A 24,625-nucleotide genomic window follows, 5' to 3' on the forward strand; every position below is an offset into this window, starting at 1 on the left:
GTTAAGGTGGTATGTTGAACCGAGATAAGGGTCAAATGGCCTCATAAGTAGGAGGCTCATTAAAAGCACTCCAACTTAACCAGCTGCTCTCTCCTGAGGAGACAGATGGACAGAGGAGGCAGAAGGCCTCAATTTAAATTTGACTCTCACTCATGCTCAAAACTGCCATGTGCATGTGTCTGTGTGTGTGTGTGAGAGAGAGGGAGTCTGTTGTGTGTGTGTGTTGATGTGCGTCTGTCATCATCCTTGATGTGCATTTAAATATACAACTTGGACATCTACCAGCCTCTGCACCCTGTGATCACGTATAAGCACGTTGCCCAGTGCCTGTGTGTGTGTGTCAATTGGATATGATGGTGATTATGGAGACTTGAATAAAACAAAACCAAAACACACAGAGAGGAGAGAGAATGGCGGAATGACAGCGATGCTGCACGTTTCGCTCTGCAGCTGCGGAGCTGTGTGTCGCCCTGTTCGCCCGCGCCTGTTCGGTTCCAGCGCTCCATCCCCCCGGCTCTGCGCGTTGCTAGTGCTATTCACGAGTGGAGTTGCGGATTTTGCGTAAGCCCCTGCTCGCGCTGCAGCGCACACTCTCTCTCTACCTCCGCTGACAACGTCGCGATTGCTACTCAGCGCGAGCGTTTTCGCGGATGGGAATCGGCTCTCAACGCTTTAAAGATCTGTTTTGGTCTTCTCTCTATCCAAGTAGGAGCTGACAACGATTTCGAAACATTTTAGCGACCTACGTAGAGTGTCCACGTTCCACTGTGGATGTAGCTGAGCAATACGCGCGCCTCAGAATGCCACGGTGCCAGATAAACGGAGGACAGCGAGCGAAAGCCACGCGCAGAGCCGTGGGAGAGACGGGATCAATTTAAAGGAGGGAGAGTGAGAGTGGGAGAAAGGAGAGGTTGAGGGGAAAATACGGAGGAGAATAAACGACAGGAGAGGATACATCTACTAAACATCAGCATCGCTTACTCAGAGACTGAAGGTGAGATGGTTGAATTATAACCGTATTGCTACATATGTTCACTCTACCGTAATCTCCGATTAATGCGTGATTTGACTGTGATTCTGATGGGCTATATGATATCTGTATGAAGCTGCGGTAGAAGGGGGTTGATGGTTTAGGGTCGAGACGCGGCAAGATCCGTGGGAATCTTAATAATGCGCTGAACGCCGAGAGGGAATCTGCATTCGGTAAATCGCTAAACGCTGTATTCCTCAACATGTTGTAAGCCGATAACGAAGGTTATTAAATTATACAGGGTCTTATCAAAACATGGCCCCTCGCCTCTGCGCAAATGGAGACATTCTATGTGGCAGATGTGTCGTCTGTTTTTATTTTTATTATTTCATTTTATCTGAAAACCACCCATCCGATTTTGATCAGACACTGATGCGCTTTGATCGCTGGCGTGATGTCACAAATAGAGACACAGTCGGCGCGTGCCATTTTGCATTGCAGCATGTGTGTGTCTGCGAGTCTCTCCTTCTCTCTCCCCTTGCTGTGTGTGTGTGTGTGTGTGTGTGTGCGCGCGTGTGTGTACGCATGTGTGTGTGTGATTGCGCTGGGGGCCTGATCTACGAATGTTAGTCGCGTCCTAGAAAAGGTGCGCCGTTCGGAGGCCTCTGCATTCTGCTGGCGAGAGACCTTGATTATAATGGACAGTAAATACTGTGACAACGATGATGTCGCCAATTAGGCTTGCTGACTGCATTGGTTTTGGCTTGCGTTTTTTCCCCTCTTCTCTCTTGAGATGTTCAATAAAGTTGAAATGCGTGTTTGTCCATCCTCTTGATTTCTCTCCCTGGCCTCACCTCTGAGCCGCGGTGTGCGCGTGCAGACAGCGCCGCCATCCCGAGGCTCTGAATCAATTTCCCGTTGTCATAGCAACCGTGGAGCGCGCTACTGCACCTGTGTCATTGCGCGTGTTTGTTCCGAAAACAACCGAATATATGAGCGCGCACCGACGGACCCCCTCAACCTACACAGACGTAACACCCCTAAGCGCCGGGTGTGACAGGTTTTTTTGCACCATGACACACGTCAGTGGGTGCCATTTGGTACGATGATTCTTGACAGCTATTTTTTTCTTCTTTACAGATAACCTTCTGCACATGTTTGAGCAGGGGACAATCAGCCATGGTCAGCGCCTGATTAAAGTCTCATATGCATTTGTACGCGCACGCACGCTCGCTCGCTCGTTCGCTCGACAGGATGAGAACAGCTGATAAGAACTGACATCAGTCGAAGAAAACGGACAATTTACCCCGAACGTTAGTTACACACTAGCTCTGTTTTTCTCTCAGCAACATAACCCCCCCCCCCCCACAAAAAAGCGAACAACAGACACGTCATTTTTGACTGAATGACCAATACAGGCGTCACCATATGACACACATTATAGAAACCATACATGACTTTTCTGTCTCTGCGGGCTTCCAACCGCCTACTCTATACTGACATGTACAGTATGATGCATGAGACGTCACACCGTCACAGGCAACCGCTCGCACCCCGAAACCAACTGTGATCAGAATGGGCTCCACTTGACCAAAACATTAGTGATGCACAATACCCAGGACTGTGATGGATGATGTAAGACACTGTAATAGCAGGGATGGATTTTGATGATATTCTCTCTCTTTCTTTTTTGTCTTCTCATTTTCAGGGGGTGGATCCAGCAGTCTGAAACAGCATGAGGACACCGCCTCCATCAAAGGCCAGCACTGACAGCACCGACAGTCAGACACCACGGCTGCAACATCAACCAAATATCTGACGGTGTCTGATTTTTGACTTTTCCGTCAACTCTCAAGTGTGGTGAAGTGAACACATTCGGATACAAGGATAGAATGGACTTTGTCAGGAAGTGATTCCAGTAATACTGCTGTGGTGCGTTGTTTTTTTTTTTTGGACCAATCAACACTCTGGGAAAAGGGGCGGGGGGTCATGATCCTGTTGCCATGTGGGCTGCCATGGTGACCGGCTTGTCAAATCCCACCCCCCTCCTCTGGTTGGTCCAACTTCTGTTGTGGCCACACCCCAGCGGACCTCAGCTGACAGCAGCCACGCCTCCGTGCCCCACCCCATGCAGCTGCTCCAATCAGGCGAGTCGAGTAATCTGTACCAGGAGGGGATTGGCTGATGTGCCTGACAATATCTCGGAGAACACGCGATACCTCAACCTGCAGGAGAACTCAATCAAGGTAACAACTTCATGGCCGGAGAGATCACCACATTACAAACACACAGAGTGTGTGTTTGCAAACACAACACACCAATACCACAACACCCGATGACAGGCAAATAACCAGGTTAGGTCAATAATTTGATCAAAGTGTCAACATACACAGTGTTACCACTGTTACTTAAACTGTTTACTTGGAATCAGTGAATTAATCGAGTTTCCTTCAAGAACGACCTGATACCAGGTGTGCACTTTAAAAAGGTGCAATGTGTATCCATTAATTCTGTTTACATGCCTCAATTAATCAGAGTAGTTTTGCTGGGGCAGAGACCAAGGTGTAAACTGCATCTTATTTACTGTGATTAGGGCCCCATCCCACTTAGGGGGCTCTATGTAAGCCTGACGAGCTGTCTGTGAGCAAGCTAAATTATTTCATACTCCCCACCCCAGGCAGATTAGGGGCAGTGTACTACTACATTTGTGCACCTCTACCTCCTGTCCCTTTGCAGAAGTAAACTTAAAGCTATAGCTATAGAAAGCTATAGCTACCATAAGTGTTTCTATCATCATCATTTAATATGTATTAGTGCTGTAAATCAATAAAAAGAAAAATCTATACGTAACATTAATTCAGTCGAAGCAAACAGACCCCTGTAGGTATTAATTTAAGCACTCAGCCTTTTGAGCTACAGAAGCTGTCTAACCATTAGTGTTAACTGATGGGCTTGCTACTGAGCTACTTCATAGCCTACAGATAGCCATGCCTACTTGGGTCTGTTCAGAAATTCAATCCGGCACTCTGAAAATGGATTGAAGCTATCTATTTAAAAAATGGAGCACTTCATTTCTCCATGAATTAACAAACACCTCTTAGATGGGATTTTAGCAATTAAAACACCACTCTTGACAGTTTGGGCCTTTGCACGTGATGGTAGCCTTCCTTTGCTTTGCTGTTTTCGCTACAGTGACTCACTAGCGCCTCTTGAGGCACAAATGGGTATTATGAAAGAGGATGGAGTGGCTCTAGCTGGTTAGCATGCTGAGGCTGTGTTCACACTTAACATGTTTTTTGTTGAAGTGGTCAGCATCTGTTTTATATTATAATCTTATTGAGTAGACCGTTTTTTTAAAAACGCCTTGAGCTTCCTTTAGAACGCAGTCGCCAGCGTTTCTTCATCAGCTCAGTGTGTTTTTCTCGGTTGATAAAAGGTTCAACATCTTAGTAAAAAACACCTTACGTCTTGAAGCTGATCAATCACAAGACCTGTCTTCTCAAACAACGTAAAAATGAAGAAGGTAGTGGTGGAGAAACGTATTATATTCGAATCAGAGCAAAATGAACAACATGACATGGCGGTTAAACTGTATCGCCAACATTCATTCAAGGAGTAAAACTCGACGGGTCCTGAGAGTTTCTGGTTAGTGTTAGTGTTTATGGCAATCACTAGCAAAACTAGCCTGTGACCTAACTCTTCATTAGCATAAGTTGTTATTGTAGCAAAAGATGCTCTCAACAGCATTTTGGAACAGCAGTTTTTCCCCTGCCTGAAACAGCGTTTGACCAGTGTTTTTCCATCAGAAAAAAACATGACATGTCAACACAGCCTAACTTCAACAGAAATCTAGGCAAAATAGTGCATAGGCGTTTTTCATCTTATCTGTAAGTGGTTACTTCTTCATATTCTGTTGCTATTTCTCGTTAACTTTTGAACGTTTTAAAGTATTTTTTTTTTTTACATATAGCACCTTTAAGGAAACAGGGTGCAGATGTTTATCTGTTTCATTTGACACTGGTGTAGCATTAACTTCATAACTATTACCACATGTAAACACACCCTACTCAGTAAGTCAAATGGATGGTGATACACACTCCACTCAGTAGGCTAAGTGAAAGGGTGGTGGACACATTTCCAGTAGAGGTAGATTCTGGAAACGAATACGGCTCTGATATGGCATGAATACGCCTGTTCTGGACCTAGGAGCCATGTACCTCCAATTGGTGCCAGGTCTCCCTGTTTCACTTTTTACAACCTCTGCCCTGTGCTCTTTTTTAAATGTGCTCATGGTTCACATAGATATTTTCCAGTGACATTTTTCATGGCCATATTGAATGCTGTGTGTGCATCTTCCTAGTCTAAACGAAATGTATTAATTAGGTTATTTCATTTTTTTTTTGTCTGCACACAACATCAAAGTGAAGGCCCCTTCTTTAAAGGCAGAGTTTATTGGTCATTTTAGGACCCCATCAGACTGACAAAAAAAATCCACCCTTACACAATTTAAAAAGATGTTAACAAATCCACAATATTTTTCTCTGGAAACGTACTGTTTCCTACTTACTGTACTGCAGTCCACGGTGTCTTATTGAATCCCTTGTATGTATGTCTGTGTGTGTTGTATGTATGTCTGTGTGTGTGTGTGTTGTCTCCCCTTTCCTGCACTGAATTACTCAGACTGCGATAGATACAAAATGGTGAGCTAAAGGAGACTTTTTTTTCCTCAGAAACGAACAGTAAAAACCCGAAGGTTTCAGATATACGTCAGTGATTGCAGAGACATTTTCTTGTATTCCACTCTAACTGTGCCAGAAATATAATTCTGTGATGCAAGGGCATCTACAAATGCCTGGTTTCTCATGGGAGAGGCAAAAATACACCATCAAAAAAACAACACTAAACAAAAACAAAATGGAAATGGGAAGTACACTGCACACAGTGAACATCATATAGAACATCATATTTTTCTTGGCACATGGAACCACTTCGAGTATTTGTGACAATGTACTACCCAGAATATCCCATCTCCATAGTAACGTCGACATCACTGGAATTCACCTCGCGTTCCACTCGAGCTCCAGAATGCAGAACATGCAATGGTTTGAGGTGGCATATTCTTACTGGAGCACCAGAAAGAATGATCCCTCTGGAGATACGGGTTCAAGTTTAGATGACTTCATTTGTGTTAGCTTAGCCTGAGAAAGAGAGGTGTCGACTGAGAAGCAGGCCTCTTCTGTTGATGTCTTGTTTGTTTTGTGGTAAATAGTGAAACAGCAGATAGGGCTTAGAAAAGCCAGCCTCTCTTTGAAGCTGAATCTAGCCCCTCGAAAGCCTACTGTACACTTGTACACTTCTCTAATATGCTCTATTCCGCTCTTTCGATGGGGACGTGTTAGTTCTGGGAATGGTTTATCACTCCCACAGTCACTTAAAAAGCCTACGTTACATATTATTTTACAAGTATTGATGTGGTTCTAGAAGAGATGTCTATATACACAGCCCCCCCTTCCCCCCTCCCCCCACCGGGACAAGCAGTTTCTTGGTTCCTCCATACAGAGCAGCCAGTCTGGCTGCTCCTAAAAGAGCATACTGCAGAAGTCATTGCATAAATCTAGTTCTCTCTCTGCATGGCTGGCTTCGACTCTGAGTAAGAGCAGATACGGGGGGGTGAGAAATGCCCCACCCCTCCCCCCCCCGCGCCTCAGTGACACTCATCCATCAGAAGAAGGGGAAGGAGGATGATTGGGGCGGGGGGGGGGGGGCTGCAAGAGGAGCCAAGGCGTCATTCACACAGCATCTCGGCTCTGTGTTCCCTTGACAACTCCCTGGCGACTGGTTCTCGAGGAAGTGGCCGACCGGCTTCTCATGCTTCACAGGGGGCCTGAGCTGGTCATCACTCCTCCTCGCACTGACACTGGATGAGGATGAGGAAACAGAGAGGTAGCAGTGAGAAGATGGCAGGCCTGACGGAAGGCTGGTAGACACAATCTCATTGTTATGGGTCACTCATTACTAGAGTTTGGTCAATACCAATTTACCCGTTGAGAATTAACATTGACGGGATGCGGTTGATCTAATGGTATTATGGACCTTAAGGCCTCCAGAACAGTTCTGGTTCTTTAAGGATGTTAAATTGCAGAATTGTTTCATATGCGTGCTGATACACAAGCACTGCAGCAATGAATAGTGGACAATAAGATGCCTAATTTTAATCTAAGAGCCAGCTGAACTATCGTCTTTTGTAACCAGGCAACCAAACCCCAAATAAGGCCTGTGCGATCACAGGTGCATAGTTACAAGGTAGAGCCATGTGACTTAACTGGCGATGAAGCAGATTTGTCTCTGTGATACGTTGGTCAACAGTTTGTTCTTGACAACGTGCAGGTTCGTTGTGTCGGTTTAACTTAAACCAACCAAACGAAACCCTTCAGCTCTCTTCTAAAAAACTGAGCTAACCATGTCACGGGCGAGATGGGGGTGGTGCAGGGGGCAGAGATGGTGCGCTCCGCCGCTCGAGGCCTCTGTCTCTTGGAGACAACTCTCCATTTCCTGAGCCATCATCAAAAATAAATAAATAAATAAACGAAGAGAGGGATGAATAAAAACTGAGCTCGAAGAAGGGCCCCGTGCGCTAGAAAGAAAAGAAGAAAGAAAGAAAGAAAAGAAAGAAAGAAAAAAGGAGCCAGCTGGAGAAAATCCTTAGAAAGGGGACAGAATAGCGTCCGAAAGGCCGGCATGCGTGAAAGGAAATGGGTGAAACAAAAGCCGGAATAGTGGAATATCTACATAGCGAAAGCCACCAGGCAAGAAACCAGAGAACAGAGAGAACAGGGAGAACAGGGAGAAAGGCAGAGAAGTAGATTTGAGAGGCAGCTGGCAGTGGTGCTACCCAGAGCAATACAACAAGATGTGGGTTTCATTTCCCCCCCCCCCCTTCATAAGGGTTTATTAGCAGCATCAATGGGGCTTGTCCCATTACGCGCACTCGTACCCTTCCTCCACTCATGTGTACACCCCCAATTAGTGAGTGTGCAAGAACCGCAGGGTTAGTCCATTTTTCTAGTCCTCAACACTGGTGCTCAGGAACGCCCTCTATGTGTGGTTGATGGACCTCGTTCGTAGTAAGTGTGTAGGAGAGGGATTTGCCTATTTAGTGTAAGGGGTAGGGTAAAAGAGGATCACCGTTTATTTATTTTATTACATTTTATTAAATTCTTGGCATACATGTAATTCCAGTCCATGTTGGAATTGGAAGTCATGGGAGACCAGTCGTTTTGGAGTACAGGAGTGTAGTGCATCTCCAGAATGGTATTGAGATAATTCGTCTAGTACCCTTAAAGTATTGATTTTTCCTGTGTTCTGGTCCCATGTTTCATGAGCTGAAATAAAAGATAGCATATCTTCTCCCTGCCAGGGGCGGCGCCAGGGGGGGGCTAGGGGGTGCTATAGCTCCCCCTGGATTAGCCATAGCACCCCCATAGCACCCCCAAGAAAATAATGGTTTATTTATTATTGTTATTTATTTTAATTCTGCGTTCTTAATTTAATTTATTGTGTGATAATAATATTCCAATCACAAAAGAAAATAATAACAGATTGAAATGAACAGATTGTTCACGTAGCACGACAGAGACACGTCGCATGCGTGAACGTTGACGTTTCCTGACGATTGAAGGAGAAAGAGAGCTAGTGCACTGTCAAAGTCAAGCGGTAGTATCAACAAATTCACAATAATGGATCGGTTTTTGATACCCAAAATTCTACGAGTAGAAGAATCATGTGACGTTGAAGAAGAAGAAGAAATGCAAGGGGTATCTGAATCTGATTTAGAAGAAGAGGAATGTCGTGGTCAAAGAGATCAATCCTACACCTCTACTGAGGGTGCTAGCCATGCTACACCTGGTCTGCTGGGTTGCCCGGATTTTGCTTTTCCAGCATAGTTTTGTTTGCATTTTTGCCTGTTCTTTAAGAGTTGTATTGTACAATGATACAATGATCTAGCTCTGATTATTGTGGTTTTGAGTGCCTACTGGTTTGTTTCATTCACTTTTAAAAGGGGCCTGCATCTTTACACCGTTTAAGATTTAAGGTGGAACGGTCTTGTTAGATGTGTAACATTAATGAATGCGGTCTCTTTTTGGGATTTTTCGGGATCCGCCTTAAAAAATCAGAGATTCTAGCCTAGGACGAGCAGTCTGTCTGTGCTAGCCAGTTATCCATAAGCTTCTATGTTTTTATTGATTGTGACCTGAACTAATATATACTTTTTGAAAGCATTTCTGACTCTTTGACTGTTTTAGTTCATTCTATCTGCTATTCTAATTTGCCCCCTTTAGTTTAGAATGTATTGAACTATTTATGTTTAGTTTAATTTGTCAGACATGGTAGTGGTGACCTGGTGGTCATCTGGCGCCAACTTTAACCCCCAATGAAGTAAGTGAAGTATTTGGGATTGCGGAATCTATAACATGCTGATGCTGCATGCATTTTGTCAGTGACCGTCGCAGAGGAACACGGCTATGTGCGCGTCTGTCGGAAGCAGCCTAATGATAATAATAATAGACCTACGATCGATTTGTATGGCGCTTTTCATGGACCACAAAGACGCTTCAGAGAGCAAACATGTAAACAGATATGACGATATGGTGGGGAGGTGTTGTAGTAGAGAACCATGTGACACGTATGATATCACCCTAATTTCATAGCACCCTCGGTAAAACGCCGAGCACCCCCATAGCACCTGCAGCAAAAAATCTCTGGCGCCGCCACTGCTCCCTGCTCATAAAAAGCTTATTTCTCTCAGATTCTGTACAGAAGATTTTGTACATCTGTGGTGTAGGCCATACAGAATCCATAATGTATTGCCTAAAACATTAACCTATTTGAAAAGGTCTCAGTAAAATCTTTCAGATTTTGAAGACCTCAGAAAAATCTTTGTTCCACGTGGCATTTACATTTTTTCTTGGTATATTGTCTACCCTAAAACATCACAAAAGGGTATACATCAGTTTTATATTGTCCAGACTAAAACATCACAAAAGTGTACACATCAGTTTTATATTGTCCAGCCTAAAACATCACAAAAGGGTACACATCAGTTTTAGGGGCACAAGTTTGTGTTAAGGGACGAGGCCATGGAAATAGATTGATGTTGTTTCACAATGCAGTGAGCTACATCTGAAAAGCATATTCACTAGGTGCCTGAGAGTCAAACCCCTGAGTGTGTTGATATAGTCTTAGAAATAAAACGTGTAGAAAAACATAAAATCTGATCCTTGAACTGCCTGTGCAGTCACTGGGTAGATATTAAGCTCAACACTACTAAATCCCCATCCCACACCCCTGGATCGATTGAATAGTGATTTCAAATAAACTAATGCTTTGTTTATACAGTAAGCACACTGCACTGTGAAGTAAAAAAAAAAAAACTTAAATTGGAGGATTACTCTGATTATTTGGAAACAACACATCCTTAGATGATAAGACATTAACAGCTGCTACCCATAGCAGTATCAATTTGAGGTGAGAATCTCGCTTTAGAATCGTTAAACTGAAGACTAGATTATTTTTCATAAGATTGTTTCGGTGCTTATGTATGAAGTTATAGAAAAAAATCGAATCTAATTGGAACAGCTATGATACTGCAAGTACTGGGAGACAAAACTGTAGATACTGGGATACAATCTACTCCACTGATAGAGGGGTGGAAGTCTAAAAGAAGTTAGCACCGTCTCGATAGTCTCTGAAATTCCAGATGGCAGTGCCCGAGTAAAGCCTAGAAGGGGCGGCCAAAGGCGTACCCAGGCCCCCCCTCCTGGCAGCACAAGGGAAATCCCCCCCCCCCCCCATGAAAAATTAACCAGAGACACGGTGGGGGGAAGGGGGTTAGAGAAGAGAAGAAAACTTTGAGAGATGGCTCACCAAAAAGAGACAAAAAAAGGAGAAAAAATATCAAACTCCATCCTAGCGCTCCCTTTTCTCCGGATAAACTAGAAGTCGACTTCCTGCTGGTTGACCAAACAGCCTGTAGACTAAAGAGGTTCTAGGTTCTAGGTTCTAGATATACAAATGCAAGTTATGTTGAGTCAGATGTGATATCATGAACACATAGAGAGGACAACACAATGCAGTCCCCCTGTTAGTAATTTACAGTGTAGATTAAAAGCAACCTTCAGATGAACTGGAGAATTCACTGAAATGGTGCCATCTGATGCAACAATGCTGCACTAGATGCGCTGGTTTGAAGTCAGAGTGAGTGGTATACTAAACAACACACTGCTTATATACAGCAGTGGAAATGATTAGTCTATGTTTCTGTAAGCCTTGGCTTTAAGGCTTAGGCCATTTTTACATGTAAATGTCTTTCTCTTGCAAAAGATGGTAATATCCACACATGGTTGTTGTGAGATGTGAGAAGATGCGAGAACAGATTAAAATAGCGAATAACAACAATAACAACAAAAACAACAACAACAACAACAACAACAACCACAACAGATCTGAAAAGCAAACCAGGCAGCTGAAAGAAGGAAAAAAAAACAAAGAAAAGATACCGGCCAGAAGGGCAAACACGCCCTATCAATGTCAGACACTCAAGAAAAACCGCCAGACCCTCCCCATTTGGCTTAATAACCGCTAATCTGGCACCCAGGTCCCTTGGCCAGGCGGGGTATTAAAAGCAGATATGATAAGCATCCCCTTAAAGCAGTGGCACCAGAAGGCACAGAGAAAGAGGAAAGGGGCCAGGAGCCTCTGCCAGACTTGTCTTCTGGGCAGCACTCAGGATGAGTCTAATGGAGGCCAGGTGTGGCTTACTGACGAGCCCAGGTGTTCAGCTGAGAGTCTACTACAAAAAGTAATTGCTGGACAGCAATTTTGAATACGAATCCCCCAAATAGCAATCAGTTAGCGGGTTATCGGTCCATTAAGGTCACGGTTGGCGATCATGCTGGAGTCTTTGCTCATATGGCTTTTGATTTTTCACAAGTTGCTTCAAACTGAGGGCTGCTGATTTGTCGCTGATTTTCCCCACATTATTGAATTGATTCATTATTTATTGAATCATATTAATCTATTCTGTTCTAAAAATCCACTGAAGTGGCACATGTAAACAACTGTAATAACTTATGAGCCAAAAAGCCAGGGTCACCAACTTTTGCCACCATTGGACCAACAGCGTAAAGCCCCTTTTTGCCACCAGTCACGGTAGAGGTGTGGTTCCGTCACTGTGGAAATTGAAATGGGACTTTAGTGCCACCAGTTTCATGTTGACTTCAGTTTGGCTTTTTTGTCGATAGCTCATATTTTATACTGAGTTTAAATTGATAGGTTCAATATTTTTCAACCCAAGCTCTTGTTTAAAAGAGTTTTTTTCCCCACTTCCTTTTAATATTGCCCGTAGCTCAACTTTGATGATCGCTTTAGTATTGACCGCACATCTACATTATGTAGTTGGGTTTAAACACAATCTGATGGGCCGGTGTTTTCAGCCTCTAAGAAATACCAGTGAGTCTCCCCTTGAGAGACGTTAAAGCGCATGCACGTGTGAAAACACGGCACGTGCGTGCGTGCATGCGTGTGTGTGTGTGTGTGTGTGTGTGTGTGTGTGTGATTTCATTGTGTATGTGCTCCGTGACAATCAAACCTAACTTCACAAACGCTTTCTTCTATACCAGTTTGGCTGTACCAGTTTGCATATCTGTCCTCTTGGGTTTTCCATTTTTTTTGGACAAAGCAGATATGATTTGGAAGACAACACCATTTGGACTGTTCGCTGTTGGACTGTGCATAAGTCCACAGAGGGACAGCAGAAAAAGCAGATAGCAGCAAAGTTTCTCATCTCTCTCAGTTCTCCTGCCATCCATTGGCTTCTGTGATGCACAATCAAAAAAGAACAAAAATCTTAGTAATTGGAAAAACATTGGTTTGGAAAAAAAAAAGAGAAAAAAACAACAGCAAATGTATCCTTTAATGTAGACTCTAGTCTGAAATGGCTTGGTGACAGTATGGGTTGTCTCGGAGAGCTTGATTAGTTATTTTCTCTCACTAATTTGTTTGTGTCTCTGTTTACCGTACCAGTTATATAGATAGAGAGACTCGCGCAAGGGATTGCATGAACACAAACAAACATGACAACCAATGTCGTCTCCATCCAATCAAAATCTTCCACAGGCAAAACATTGTGCTCTGCCTCGAACCAAATGTTTGCAGTCCTCCTCCTTCAGACTCGTCCCAGGATGCATTGCAAACTAGGGCGCTCAGGGCCACATTGAAGGCAGGGACCACAGACTCGGAGCAGAGGTGGAATGAAGTGACTTGTTAGTGTTCCGAGAACACTCCGAAAGGAAGTTCACAGTTTTTGCCCGCCTATTGTAGAATTTAGAAATAAAGTATAAGCCTATGATTTTCACAGGGGTTTTGTTTTTAAAGCTTGCCTTTATTTGTTAAATTTATTTGTTTGTTTGCTTGCTTGCCTGCTTTCTAGCAGTTGTAGGGGAAAGCATATTGTGGTAGGAATATATAAGAGCATCATGGATTATCCAGTTGCCCTGGCAACTGGCTATAATTTAGAAAAATCAGCTTGCCTGCCAGCAAGCTAACTTAAGTACGGTTGCTAAGTTGCTGACCATTGAGCTAATTTAATAGATTAATGTTTTACAAGACAAAGTGCTGCTGCAGCAGTTATTGTAGTTGAAAATGGGAAACCAGAACTCATTTTCAAGATGGGGGCATCTGCCCTGAAATTTAAACTTAGCGATTATCTACAGTTTTCCATGGATTGCAGCCATTCAGCTACCCACTTACCCAATTTTCCTATCTCTCTTCTAATTGATTTTCTCTTAATTTCTAGGCATTGTGCTGGCATATTTCAGTTTTTACCCCGTGCCCTGTTTGAAGTCTGTTAGGGCCAGAACCAGAAATGAGAAGTGCTTCCAGCATTAGGTTTAATCTGATAGAATAAACATAAAACCTGGATGAAAATATATTCATTCACTTGCTGAATTGAAAGCATCCATATGGAAATTCACCCTCTTACCCTATTTATCCTCTCCTCTCTGTCTGTACCTTATCTGTCATCTCTCTCTCTCTTTCTCTCTCTCTCTCTCTCACTCTCTACTGCTCTGTCTATCTCTCCCTCTATCACTCTCTCCTGCTCTCTGTCTCTCTCTTTCTCTCCTGTGTCCCTCTTTCCTACTGTCTCTTTCTCTGTCATTCTCTCTCTCTTTCCTACTGTATCTCTCTCTATCACTCTCTTTCTCTCTTCCATCTCTCTCTCTCTCTCTCTCTGCAGATAATTAAGTCAGACACCTTCCGACACCTGCGACACCTGGAGATCCTGCAGCTCTCCAAGAACCACATCCAGCAGATCGAGGTGGGCGCCTTCAACGGGCTGCCGGCTCTCACCACCCTGGAGCTCTTCGACAACCGGCTCACCGTGGTGCCGTCTGGCGCTTTCGAGTACCTGAGCAAGCTGCGCGAGCTGTGGCTGCGCAACAACCCCATCGAGACGATCAACTCCAACGCCTTCGCCCGCGTGCCCTCGCTGCGGCGCCTGGACCTGGGCGAGCTGCGCAAGCTGGTCTACATCTCGGACATGGCGTTCGACGGCCTGGAGAACCTGCGCTTCCTCAACCTGGGCATGTGCGAGCTGAAGGACGTGCCCAAGCTGACGGCGCTGGTGAGGCTGGAGGAGCTGGAACTTTCCGGAAACCAGCTTGGCGTGCTGCGGCCGGGGTCGTTCCAGGGCCTGTCGGCGCTGCGCAAGCTGTGGCTCATGCACTCGCGCGTGACCATCCTCGAGCGCAACGCCTTCGACGACCTCAAGAACCTGGAGGAGCTCAACCTGTCCCACAATTCCCTGCACTCTCTGCCGCACGACCTGTTCACGCCGCTGCAGCGTCTGGTGCGCGTGCACCTCAACCACAACCCGTGGGAGTGCAGCTGCGACATCCTGTGGCTCAGCTGGTGGCTCAAGGAGGCGCTGCCCGACAACTCCACCTGCTGCGCCCGCTGCCACGCGCCTCCGCGCCTCAAGGGGCGCTACATCGGCGACCTGGACCAGAGCCACTTCACCTGCTACGCCCCCGTCATTGTGGAGCCGCCCACCGACCTGAATGTGACGGAGGGCATGGCGGCCGAGCTCAAGTGCCGCACGGGCACCACCATGACGTCGGTCAACTGGCTGAGCCCCAACGGCACGCTGATGACGCATGGCGCCTACAAGGTGCGCATCAACGTGCTACACGACGGCACGCTCAATTTCACCAACGTCACCATGCAGGATGCCGGGCCGTACACTTGCATGGTGACCAACGCCGCCGGCAACACGTCAGCGACGGCGCTGCTCAATGTCTCGTCGGCGGCCGACCCCACCAGCATCTACACCTACTTCACCACTGTCACCGTGGAGACGCTGGAGGTGAACGACTCGGCGCGCCAGTACGTCAATGAGTCACTTATTCCTGGCGGGACTATGCCGGGTTCCGTGGACGGGAGGACAGTCTATGGCACAGTGCCCCCCAATGGCCCCTCGCAGCCCCCACTTTCACCGCGAGACAAGGTGACAGAAAAGGCCTTCACCGTGTCCATCACGGACGTGGCCAACTTGTCGAAGCTGGAAGACGTGATGAAGACCACCAAGATCATCATCGGCTGCTTCGTGGCCATCACCTTCATGGCGGCCGTCATGCTGGTAGTCTTCTACAAGCTGAGGAAGCAGCACCAGCTGCACAAGCACCACGGCCCCGCCCGCGCCATCGAGATCATCAACGTGGAGGACGAGCTCACCGGCGGCAACGCCAGCGGCATCTCCGGCGGCTCCACGCTGCACCGCAACACGGCGGGTTGCGTCTCCGCCGGCGGCGGTGTCTGCCACGAGCCCGAGATCGTCACGCTGCCCAACATCGGCCGCGCCGACCTCAACCACTACTACAAGAGCCACACCTTCAACAACAACGTGATGGGGCTTAGCCTGGGCTCCAAGAGCAGCCCCCCCAGCTTGAGCCCCCAGGGGAAGATGGGCCAGGAGTGTCTGGAGTCCAAACACAGCCCCCCGACCCTGTCCCTCCACATGGGCCTGCACTCCTCACTCAAGGCCCAGAACTCGCACATGGAGCCGCTACTGTTCAAGAACAGCTCGAAGGAGAACGTGCAGGAGACGCAGATCTAAAGGATTTAAACAGGAGAACGAGAACAAAAAAACTAAAACGAACAAACAAAGGGAACAACATGTACACAGACGCCTGTGCAGAGACGTGAACATGAATCCACGCACATACACACACACACACACACACACACACACACACACAAACACACACACACACACACGCACACACACACTCACACACACACACACACACACAAGCACACACACATGCACACACACTTACACCCACCTCACTGACATGCAGACATGAGATCTAACGGAGCATGGAACATGGTTGACGTTTGAGTGAGGTACGCTATGCTAAGACATTGCCTTAACTTGCGAGGGGGTGATGTAGAGCAGACAGCAGGGGAGAGGATCTCACAGACGAGTGACAGATAAGCAGTCCTTCTCGCCGCCTCTGTTGTTGTAAAGGAATACGGACACACCGCCACAGCGTATATATGTGCCAAAGCAACGTTCTTTTTTGCAGTTTCTACGAGTTGTATCTGCGTATTCAAAAATGAAAACAATACAAAACAAACAAAAAAAAAGAAACAAAAAGATATAGTCTATCCAAGTAGCTTAACTCCGAAGTGTTCGTTTGCCACAGTTGAGACACGCACAGCACTCATTTACGTGGAGTTCTGGGAGAGAACTGTTTTAGAACATTTGAAGAACACATTGCTCTCTCCGCGTTCTGCTTACATGGCAGAGGAGCCCATGGGAACTCTCTAGAACCGAGAGATGGACAAAAGGAACTACTGTGAAAAAAAAAAAATCATCAAACACACAAATCTATTTTCTTTTAAATTTGTAATATGCACATTATTATACGTATGTAAATGGGCAAGTGGGGGGATTGAGAAGACTGGACTCTGCAGAGGCTACTGAAACCAGACAGTGTTTAAAAACCCCTATAACTACCCCCTCTTAACAGTTAGCCCTTACCCTAATCTTTATTCACAGACCCCCCACCCCACCCCCAACTCATAACTCTCCTAGTTGTCTGTTCAACTGTCTGAGCCAATCCTAACCTGTCACCTCCGGCCTCTAGCATGACTCATCAAAGGTCAGCTCCACATACTTAGTCATTCCATCCGTGCTTAGCCTGGGCTGCCATTCCTAATCATCCCATACCTTACATCCAGGGACATAAATAAATTAGTCGAATCGGGTGGAAGTGACCAAGGACTAGAAAGGGGGGTCTTAAGGAGTACAGTACCTTTCAATTAACAAACCATTCTTCATGACGACTGAAGAGTTAAAGCCCTATGAGTGGTGTTAGCCAGTTTTGTTAGCGTTTTTGTTTTTGCCAAGACATAGCCTCAGTGTGTGGTGTGCAGGCAAAATTATTGGCTAGCAAGGATGACCATCCCTTTCAAAGATTCCTGATCGATTAATACCAACTGTAGATCGTAGACAGTGACATTTCTTGTTTATTTTTTCTCAGAGCATCTATGTTCTTGATGGCTTAGCTAGCTGATGTAAAGCAGTCAGCATCAGCTTTTCAAAAACCTATCGCTCACAGCAGCTGTGACTACCGTGAAGTGTTACAAAAAAATGAAATCCTTCCTCTCTGAGAGCAAATCCCAAGACTGAGAGGCCGAGTTCACTCGAAGCTGGACCTGTGTAAGCTCCCTCCTGCTGTGATGTTGTCCTCCTCAGAACGCAGCTGACTCTGCAACCAATCTGATGCCGGCGCCACACCGCGCCCAGGCCAAAGTCGGGCCAGGCCTGGTTCTATGGTCGGCTGCTATCTGAGATGGGCTTACAGAGGCTTTATTCCTAAGGCTAACGGCTAAACCTGGCGTTGTGTTACTCAGATAGGGAGGGAGAGAGAGGGGTGAGGGAGGGGGGGAGTGAGGAGCTGAGTCATGCACTTCAGCTTTCTTCTGGTGTGTCCTTTGTCACGCACTGTGCACACACACACACACACACACACACACACACTCTCTCTCACAAACACATTCTCAGTACATTCTCAGGCACAGCTTCCCTCCCCAGCCAGCCAAACACACAAGTTTGTGACGTCCGGCGTCCGCCAGTCACCAGTCAATCGCGAGTTTGGGGTGATGTGAAGCGTCAGGAGAACAGATGGAGAGCGAGCGAGAGTCATCTGAAATGGGGAGGGAAGGGGTGGGGGGGACCCCCCACTGTCCGCCATTTTTCCTTGAACAGCTGTGAGCTCCTGTGAGCCGACATTAGATCCCATCAAGACGTGGCAGAGACATACAGGGGTTTCACTCCGTCAGGAGTGGAGTCGGCGAGCCGGCCGAGCCCCGCCACTCCCCGCCATACCCTTGATTAAGCGGAGCTTAGGCGGTTGACTGCTGGCGGGAGAGTGCAAAAGCGATGACATTATATTGAGGCGGGTGTTATGGAGGATTACCTTCTATAATTCCTCCCGGCCAGTCACATGCTCGGAACACGTGCGCCCCCGAGGGGTGACCTTCCACTTCCTTCCTAGGTGTGCAGCATCGCTGGGGGAGCCCGCCCTGGAAGCTCCAGGTCCAGGTGCTGGAGGTCCACCATACGACAGGGTCTTTAGTCGCAAGCCCAAGCGCAGCGCTCCTGGCTCCTGGCTCCTGCCAATCAGGTGTTTCTCTCGAAGGGCTTGTAGATGATTCAGGTGGGTTTGCGTTGCAGACTAGGACCCTAAAGGAGGGTAGGGTCACCAGGAGTACGACTGGTCTGGCCCTCGTCTTGCTTCCATTGTTTACGTATATTCATTGAGCAGATGGTTTTATCCAAAGTGACTCACGGTGCAGTATATCCTTATCAGTATGCACTCCTGTGCTCTTGCAGTACAGGACACATTATGGCACAGTGTGTGCGCTCACCGGGTACCAAACTAATGATCCTGTAAGGTTGAGTTGTTGACTGAAGGCCCCTCATCTCTGTATACTACTCTACAGTTGCACATACAGTATTCACTTAGCACACCCTTTAGTGCTCAGTGACTCACTCAAACAGGACACATTTTCATCGGCCTCTGTGCCCTTTGGCATGAAAGCCATCATCTTTCAGTTGCTAGCATCTTAGTATGCTGGTTACTCCTTTAGTTGAGCTACAGGAACACGCTAATTGAAGCAAGTGACAGAAGACAAGTCACCCAGAGTGTGTGTGTGTGTGTGTTTTCAGGAGTGAAATGTCAACCAGGCGCTTGGGACAGAGGTCCAGAATAGAATCATTCTCACGCCAAAAGTCATTCCATCTTGCCTGCTACACTAGCTAATAACAGAACAGTGGCAGTCATCTGTTGAGTGCATTACAGAATTCAGGGAAAAATCGGCTTTTGCCTGCCATGGCTCAAGTCTGTTATACCCATCCTAACCTAACTGCTTCTTTCATCCTGAACCCTAACCTCATGAACCCCTAACCTTATTAACCTTTGACCTTTGACTCGCAAACCCATGTTGCTAACTCTGACCCCTGTGCCCCTAACCTCCCGCCATGACCCTTTCATTACCTGCTCCTCTGCTTCAGTCCAGGTGGTTTGTTTTACGCAAAAGGAACTAGGCTCTATGGGGGTTTATAAATGACCATTGTGTGAAAGTGAACACCTCATCGGAAAGGAACGGGTTAGCGAGGAGGCTAACCTTGCTAAGGGTGGGACCTTGTTACCGGGGCGACTCATGGCGTTGCCGTGATGTATGAAGTGGTGAGGGGCGGGCGGCGACATGTTTGTTCGGTGGACCTGCAATGGAACATGCAAAGCAAAGCGAGAGAAAAAAAAATGATTTAACATGCTTCATTCTTTGTGTTTGTCTGTCTTTGTTTTAAATTAAAAAGAGTGCAGTTTATAGTAGCTAATTGTAATATTTACTGATATTATTATAACTGTTATTAATGTTCTGTTCTCATGTCCAATGGAATTGCCAGCACATTAAACAGAGAGAATTTTTACATTTCACATGAAGCGTCAAATCTCTGCCGACATCTCCCCCCCCCCCCAAGAGCCAACATCTCCTTCAGTACCATGGCCTAGCTACCACAGCCCCCAACTACAGCAAATGTCATCATTTAACTCAGCCGAGTGTTAATCTTTCATGTGTTAAATAGTATGTGAACTGTGCCAACACTCCCACTGCTAAGCAGTTTGTATAAATAATACACTGGTTTTATTCCGGGAGTCTATTGGAACGAGAGGAGTGTCAGGACTAAAGATTTAGCAGCTCCCGAATCTGAATTGTGTATTGCGTGTGTGTGCGCGTCTGTGTACCAGCATGTGTGTGTCATGTACTTGCTTTAATTTAATGTGATGTTACAGATGTTCACATACTGTAGGTCACCCTTGGATTATTCAAGTGTGGCTATGAGTGTGTAGAAGAGTATGTGTGTGTGTGTGTGTGTGTGTGTGTGTGTGTGTGTGTGTGTGTGTGTGTGTGTGTGTGTGTGTGTGTGTGTGTGTGTGTGTGTGTGTGTGTGTGTGTGTGTGTGTGATGAATTTGCCCGCTAATGCAATGTTATAAATGTCCGCATACTGAAGGTGACACTTGGATTGTAGGTTACCCTTGGATTATCCATGTGTGTGTGTGTGTGTGTGTGTCCGATGAACTCCCCCTAATGTGATGTTATAAATGTTCACACGCACCAACTCAGCTCTGGCCGGCCGGTTAAAGGCCCAGCATTACTCAAGCCTAATCAGTGTGTCCGATGCGATGCTCTGGCGATAAGGGCTTTGTGAAACAGCAAGAGCATTTGCTGATGTGTGTGTTTTTGGAGGACCACTAACGCTAAAAATACTTCAGGCAAGGGGGTATCTGGTTATTGTGGCATGTTCTACTGTACCGTGTCCTGATTGGCCGAGCCGAGTCATGCAGCGTTCCGTTAATGCTGAATCACAGAGATGGTAACCGATACGAACAGAATGGAGATTCTCCATGCCTCTTTGGCTTACATCGACACGGCTCGCTTTTTTCTCCCCATCCGTCTCTTTTCTTTCTCTGCGGTGATCTCGCTGTCTGTCACACACACACACACACACACACACACACACAGAGACCATTTTTCACTCATACACGCAGACAGACACAGTCTCTCCCTCTCACACACACACACACTCTCTCTCTCTGTCTCTCTCACACACACACACACTCTCACTCACACACACACAGACACACTCTCTCTCTCTCTCACACAGACACAGATATTTCTTTGTCTAGTGGCAAGATCAAAGCATCTCTGCGAAGCACCAGAAACAAAACAAATTTGTGTGCAGGAGAAGAAACAATAGAATAATATCTCAGCTTCTCTCTGTCTTTTTCTCTCGCTCTCATCTTTACAATGTACAGGACACACACTTGTAATGCTCTTGTTGAAACACACACTCACACACACACACACACACACACACACTCTGACACACAGATTGACATTGCACATATTGTTCATATTGTACATTTACACAATGCAGGGTTGATGTTTTTGTTTCACTGAGGGTCTGTGACTAAACACATCTGGGCAATATGGTGTCTTTTCAGAAGGCAGGTTTTGTAAAGTCTTTTGTGAAAGTCTTTATAAATATATATTTAATTTTTTCCCCCTCAAAAAATCAGGAATCACATAATGCCATTGCACAAAGAGCAACAGCCTCAACAGTGTCAAGGGCAAACTGAAAATGATATATGATATTTACAGTAAAGATGGATGTCTAGATTTCAGTGTGTGTGAGGGTGTGCCTGGGTTTGATAGGTATTGTGTGTGTGTGTGTGTGTGTGTGTGTGTGTGTGTGTGTGTGTGTGTGTGTGTGTGTGTGTGTGTGTGTGTGTGTGTGTGTGTGTAGGGTGTGAATTGCATGGGGACACGGGAGGATTTAACCCTCTCTCTCTGAAGAGGTACAAAACAAACACATTCTCATGGGGTTGCCCCCCACCCCACCCCACCCCATTTCTTATTATGATGGACCCTGTTACAACGACAACAACAAAACGTGCCCTTCCGTGCCCGTCAGTGTTTGAGACCCTGTGTGTGTGTGATGTATTTGAATGATTGTGTGTGAATATGAATATGTGAATGTGTGTGTTTGAGTGTGTGTAGTCTAAAGTCTAGCGCGTGTGTGTGTGTGTGTGTGTGTGCGCTTGTGTGTGTGTCTGTTCGTGTGTGTGTCTTCTCTGGCAATGACTATGTAGACCCATAATTGTTCATTTTTGTCCTTATCTTCGTCTTCATCGTTATCATCATCACCATCATCTCCAGACGTGCCCACATCACATTACCTCCCCTGTCGTAAATCCTCGTTGCAGTGCGGTGAAAATCGTGTCCTTCCTGGTGTGCGTGGATTGGTGCGCCGCTGCTGTGCCAACAGCTTCTTATCGCGCTGGCAGATCCATGGAGCCTCGGGCCGGTGCATTGTGGGAGGCGGACGGCCGCTCCCGGTGCCTAGGTGCAGCGGCGCGGCTGGATTTTAATCAGGAGGGCCCCGTGTGCCAAAATTCCGGAAAGCTCCACAGGCGTTGTTCCATGGCCGGGTTCCAGCCCTGGCAACACCGACAAGTGGCGAGGGGGAGAGAGGGAGAGAGGTCCCTCACCATTGCTATATGGGCAGCCAAACCAGTGGCGTTAATGAGTGTGTGTGTGTGTGTGTGTGTGTGTGTGTGTCTGTGTGTGTGTGTGTGTGTGTGTGTGTGTGTGTGTGTCTCTCTCTCTCTCTCTCTGTCTCTTTCTTTCTCTGTCTGTCTGTATCTGTGTGTGTCTCTGTCTTCTGCTTGCCTGTCTGTTTCTCTCTATCTGTGTGTGTGTTTATCTCTCTCTCTCTCTGTTTCTCTGTCTGTGTGTGTGTTTGTGTGTGTGTAAAACTGTATGTAAGTATGTTTATTTACATCTGGATTGTGAGTCAGTGCTGTGTGTGTGTATTTGTGTGTATGTATGTGTGTGTCTGTGTGTGTGTGCGTTTGTGTGCATTGCTGCCTGTGAGTGTAAGCTGTGTGTATGCAGCATGTACTATATGTATGTATGTATGTATGTATGTATTTTTGTACTATTTATGGGTAATGTGTGGGTATGATGGTATACACTCTGTTCACAAGTCTGGAAGTTGTATGTTCATTTGTCTCTGTGTGTGTGTGTGTGTGTGTGTGTGTGTGTGTGTGTGTGTCTCTGTGTGTGTGTATGTACATATAAGCATGTATCATGTATGAGAAGAATTCTGTATGTTATTGTATAATGTCAAAGAGAGCGACATAGAGGGAGTGTGTGTGTGTGTGTGTGTGTGTCAAACCCAGGATGGTGATGTAGGATTTGACATCACATGTCGCACTGTTCAAATTTAGGAGGCTTCAAGCGAAAAAAAACAAGGTCATGACAGGTACCATTGGAGACTTCCAGTTTGCTGAGGCCTGTGCCCCTAATGCCAGCTCAGAGATGGATATGCAACACGGTACTGACGACTTCTCTGATGCCTGCACCAACTCTGGGCTCCCCATCAGCAAAAAGCACACAGAGGTAATGTACCAGCCAGCCCCAGGGAAAGCACACGTGGAGCCCAGCATCAGTGGACAGGGCTAAAGGCTGCACGTCTTGGATAAGTTCATCTACCTCGGCTGCACATTCCCGAAACGTTCCCATCGACAATTAATCGAGCGCCAGGGTTGCTAAAGTTAGCGCTGCCTTCGGCAAACTATACCCCAATGTCTTGAACAGAGGTAGCATTAGCCTGCAAGCTAAACTGAAAGTGTATAGGGCTGTCGTTACTCCTGGACAGTACCAGTGCCGTGCCATAAAGCTGAAACCCTTCCACACAGTCTCCCTGAGGAAGCTCCTGAACATCAAGTGACAGCACTGGGTCCATGACACCGTCGTGTCTAGAGCAGGCCTGCCAAGCATCCACACCATCAGGCCCTAGTCACGTCTCGCATGCCAGATCACCGGCTCTCCAAGCAAATTTTCTGTGGCGAGCTGCTTCGTTGTGAAATGCCGCCAGGGAGGGCAGAAGAAACGCTTCAGAGATTCCCTGAAGTCTTCCAGCTAAAACTTTTAGATTTAGCCCCAAACGCCTGGGTGGCCGCTGCTCAGGACCGTATCCCGTGGCGACCCTTCCTTCACACGGGAGCGGCAGCCTATGAAGCGGGCAGGACAACAGGACAGGACAGGACAACAGGACAGGACAGGACAGGACAGGACAACAGGACAGGACAGGACAACAGGACAGGACAGGACAGGACAGGACAGGACAACAGGACAACAGGACAGGACAGGACAACAGGACAGCAGGACAGGACAGGACAACAGGACAACAGGACAGGACAACAGGACAGGACAGGACAGGACAGTACAGCGGTGGCAGAGGAGCGAAGACAGGCCAAGGAAGAACCAACCACCCTCCCCCCCCCCGGTGGGAGACATGAAAGCCATTCGTGGTCTTGACTGTCCAAGATCCTTCCGGGCTCACATCAGCCTCACCAGCCATCTCTGCACCCACTGAGGTCTCAGACCCCCCCCACAACCTCCCCCAACCCCCAGATGACTAAGTATTCCTCATCACTTGTGATGGACGGACAAGT

At 46.7% G+C, this 24,625-nt stretch overlaps 1 protein-coding gene across 2 annotated transcripts; it reads left to right on the forward strand.

The window, feature by feature from the left end:
- Positions 1-497: 497 nt before the first annotated feature.
- LOC105891169 (leucine-rich repeat-containing protein 4B-like) lies at positions 498-20,032 on the forward strand. 2 transcript variants are annotated; one of them, XM_031561175.2, is made up of 4 exons: positions 498-994; positions 2,111-2,283; positions 2,679-3,216; positions 14,265-20,032. In XM_031561175.2, exons 3-4 carry the CDS (start codon positions 2,974-2,976, stop codon positions 16,140-16,142), a joined length of 2,121 nt encoding a protein of 706 aa, XP_031417035.1. In that variant the 5' UTR covers positions 498-994; positions 2,111-2,283; positions 2,679-2,973; the 3' UTR covers positions 16,143-20,032. The 2 variants fall into 2 exon arrangements, with proteins under 2 accessions (XP_031417035.1, XP_012672777.1); XM_012817323.3 differs by lacking the exon at positions 2,111-2,283 and having other exon boundaries at positions 501-994.
- The last annotated feature ends 4,593 nt before the right edge of the window (positions 20,033-24,625 follow it).

This window comes from Clupea harengus, chromosome 23 (assembly GCF_900700415.2).
Source record: "Clupea harengus chromosome 23, Ch_v2.0.2, whole genome shotgun sequence".
NCBI classification, from domain to species: Eukaryota; Metazoa; Chordata; class Actinopteri; order Clupeiformes; family Clupeidae; genus Clupea; species Clupea harengus.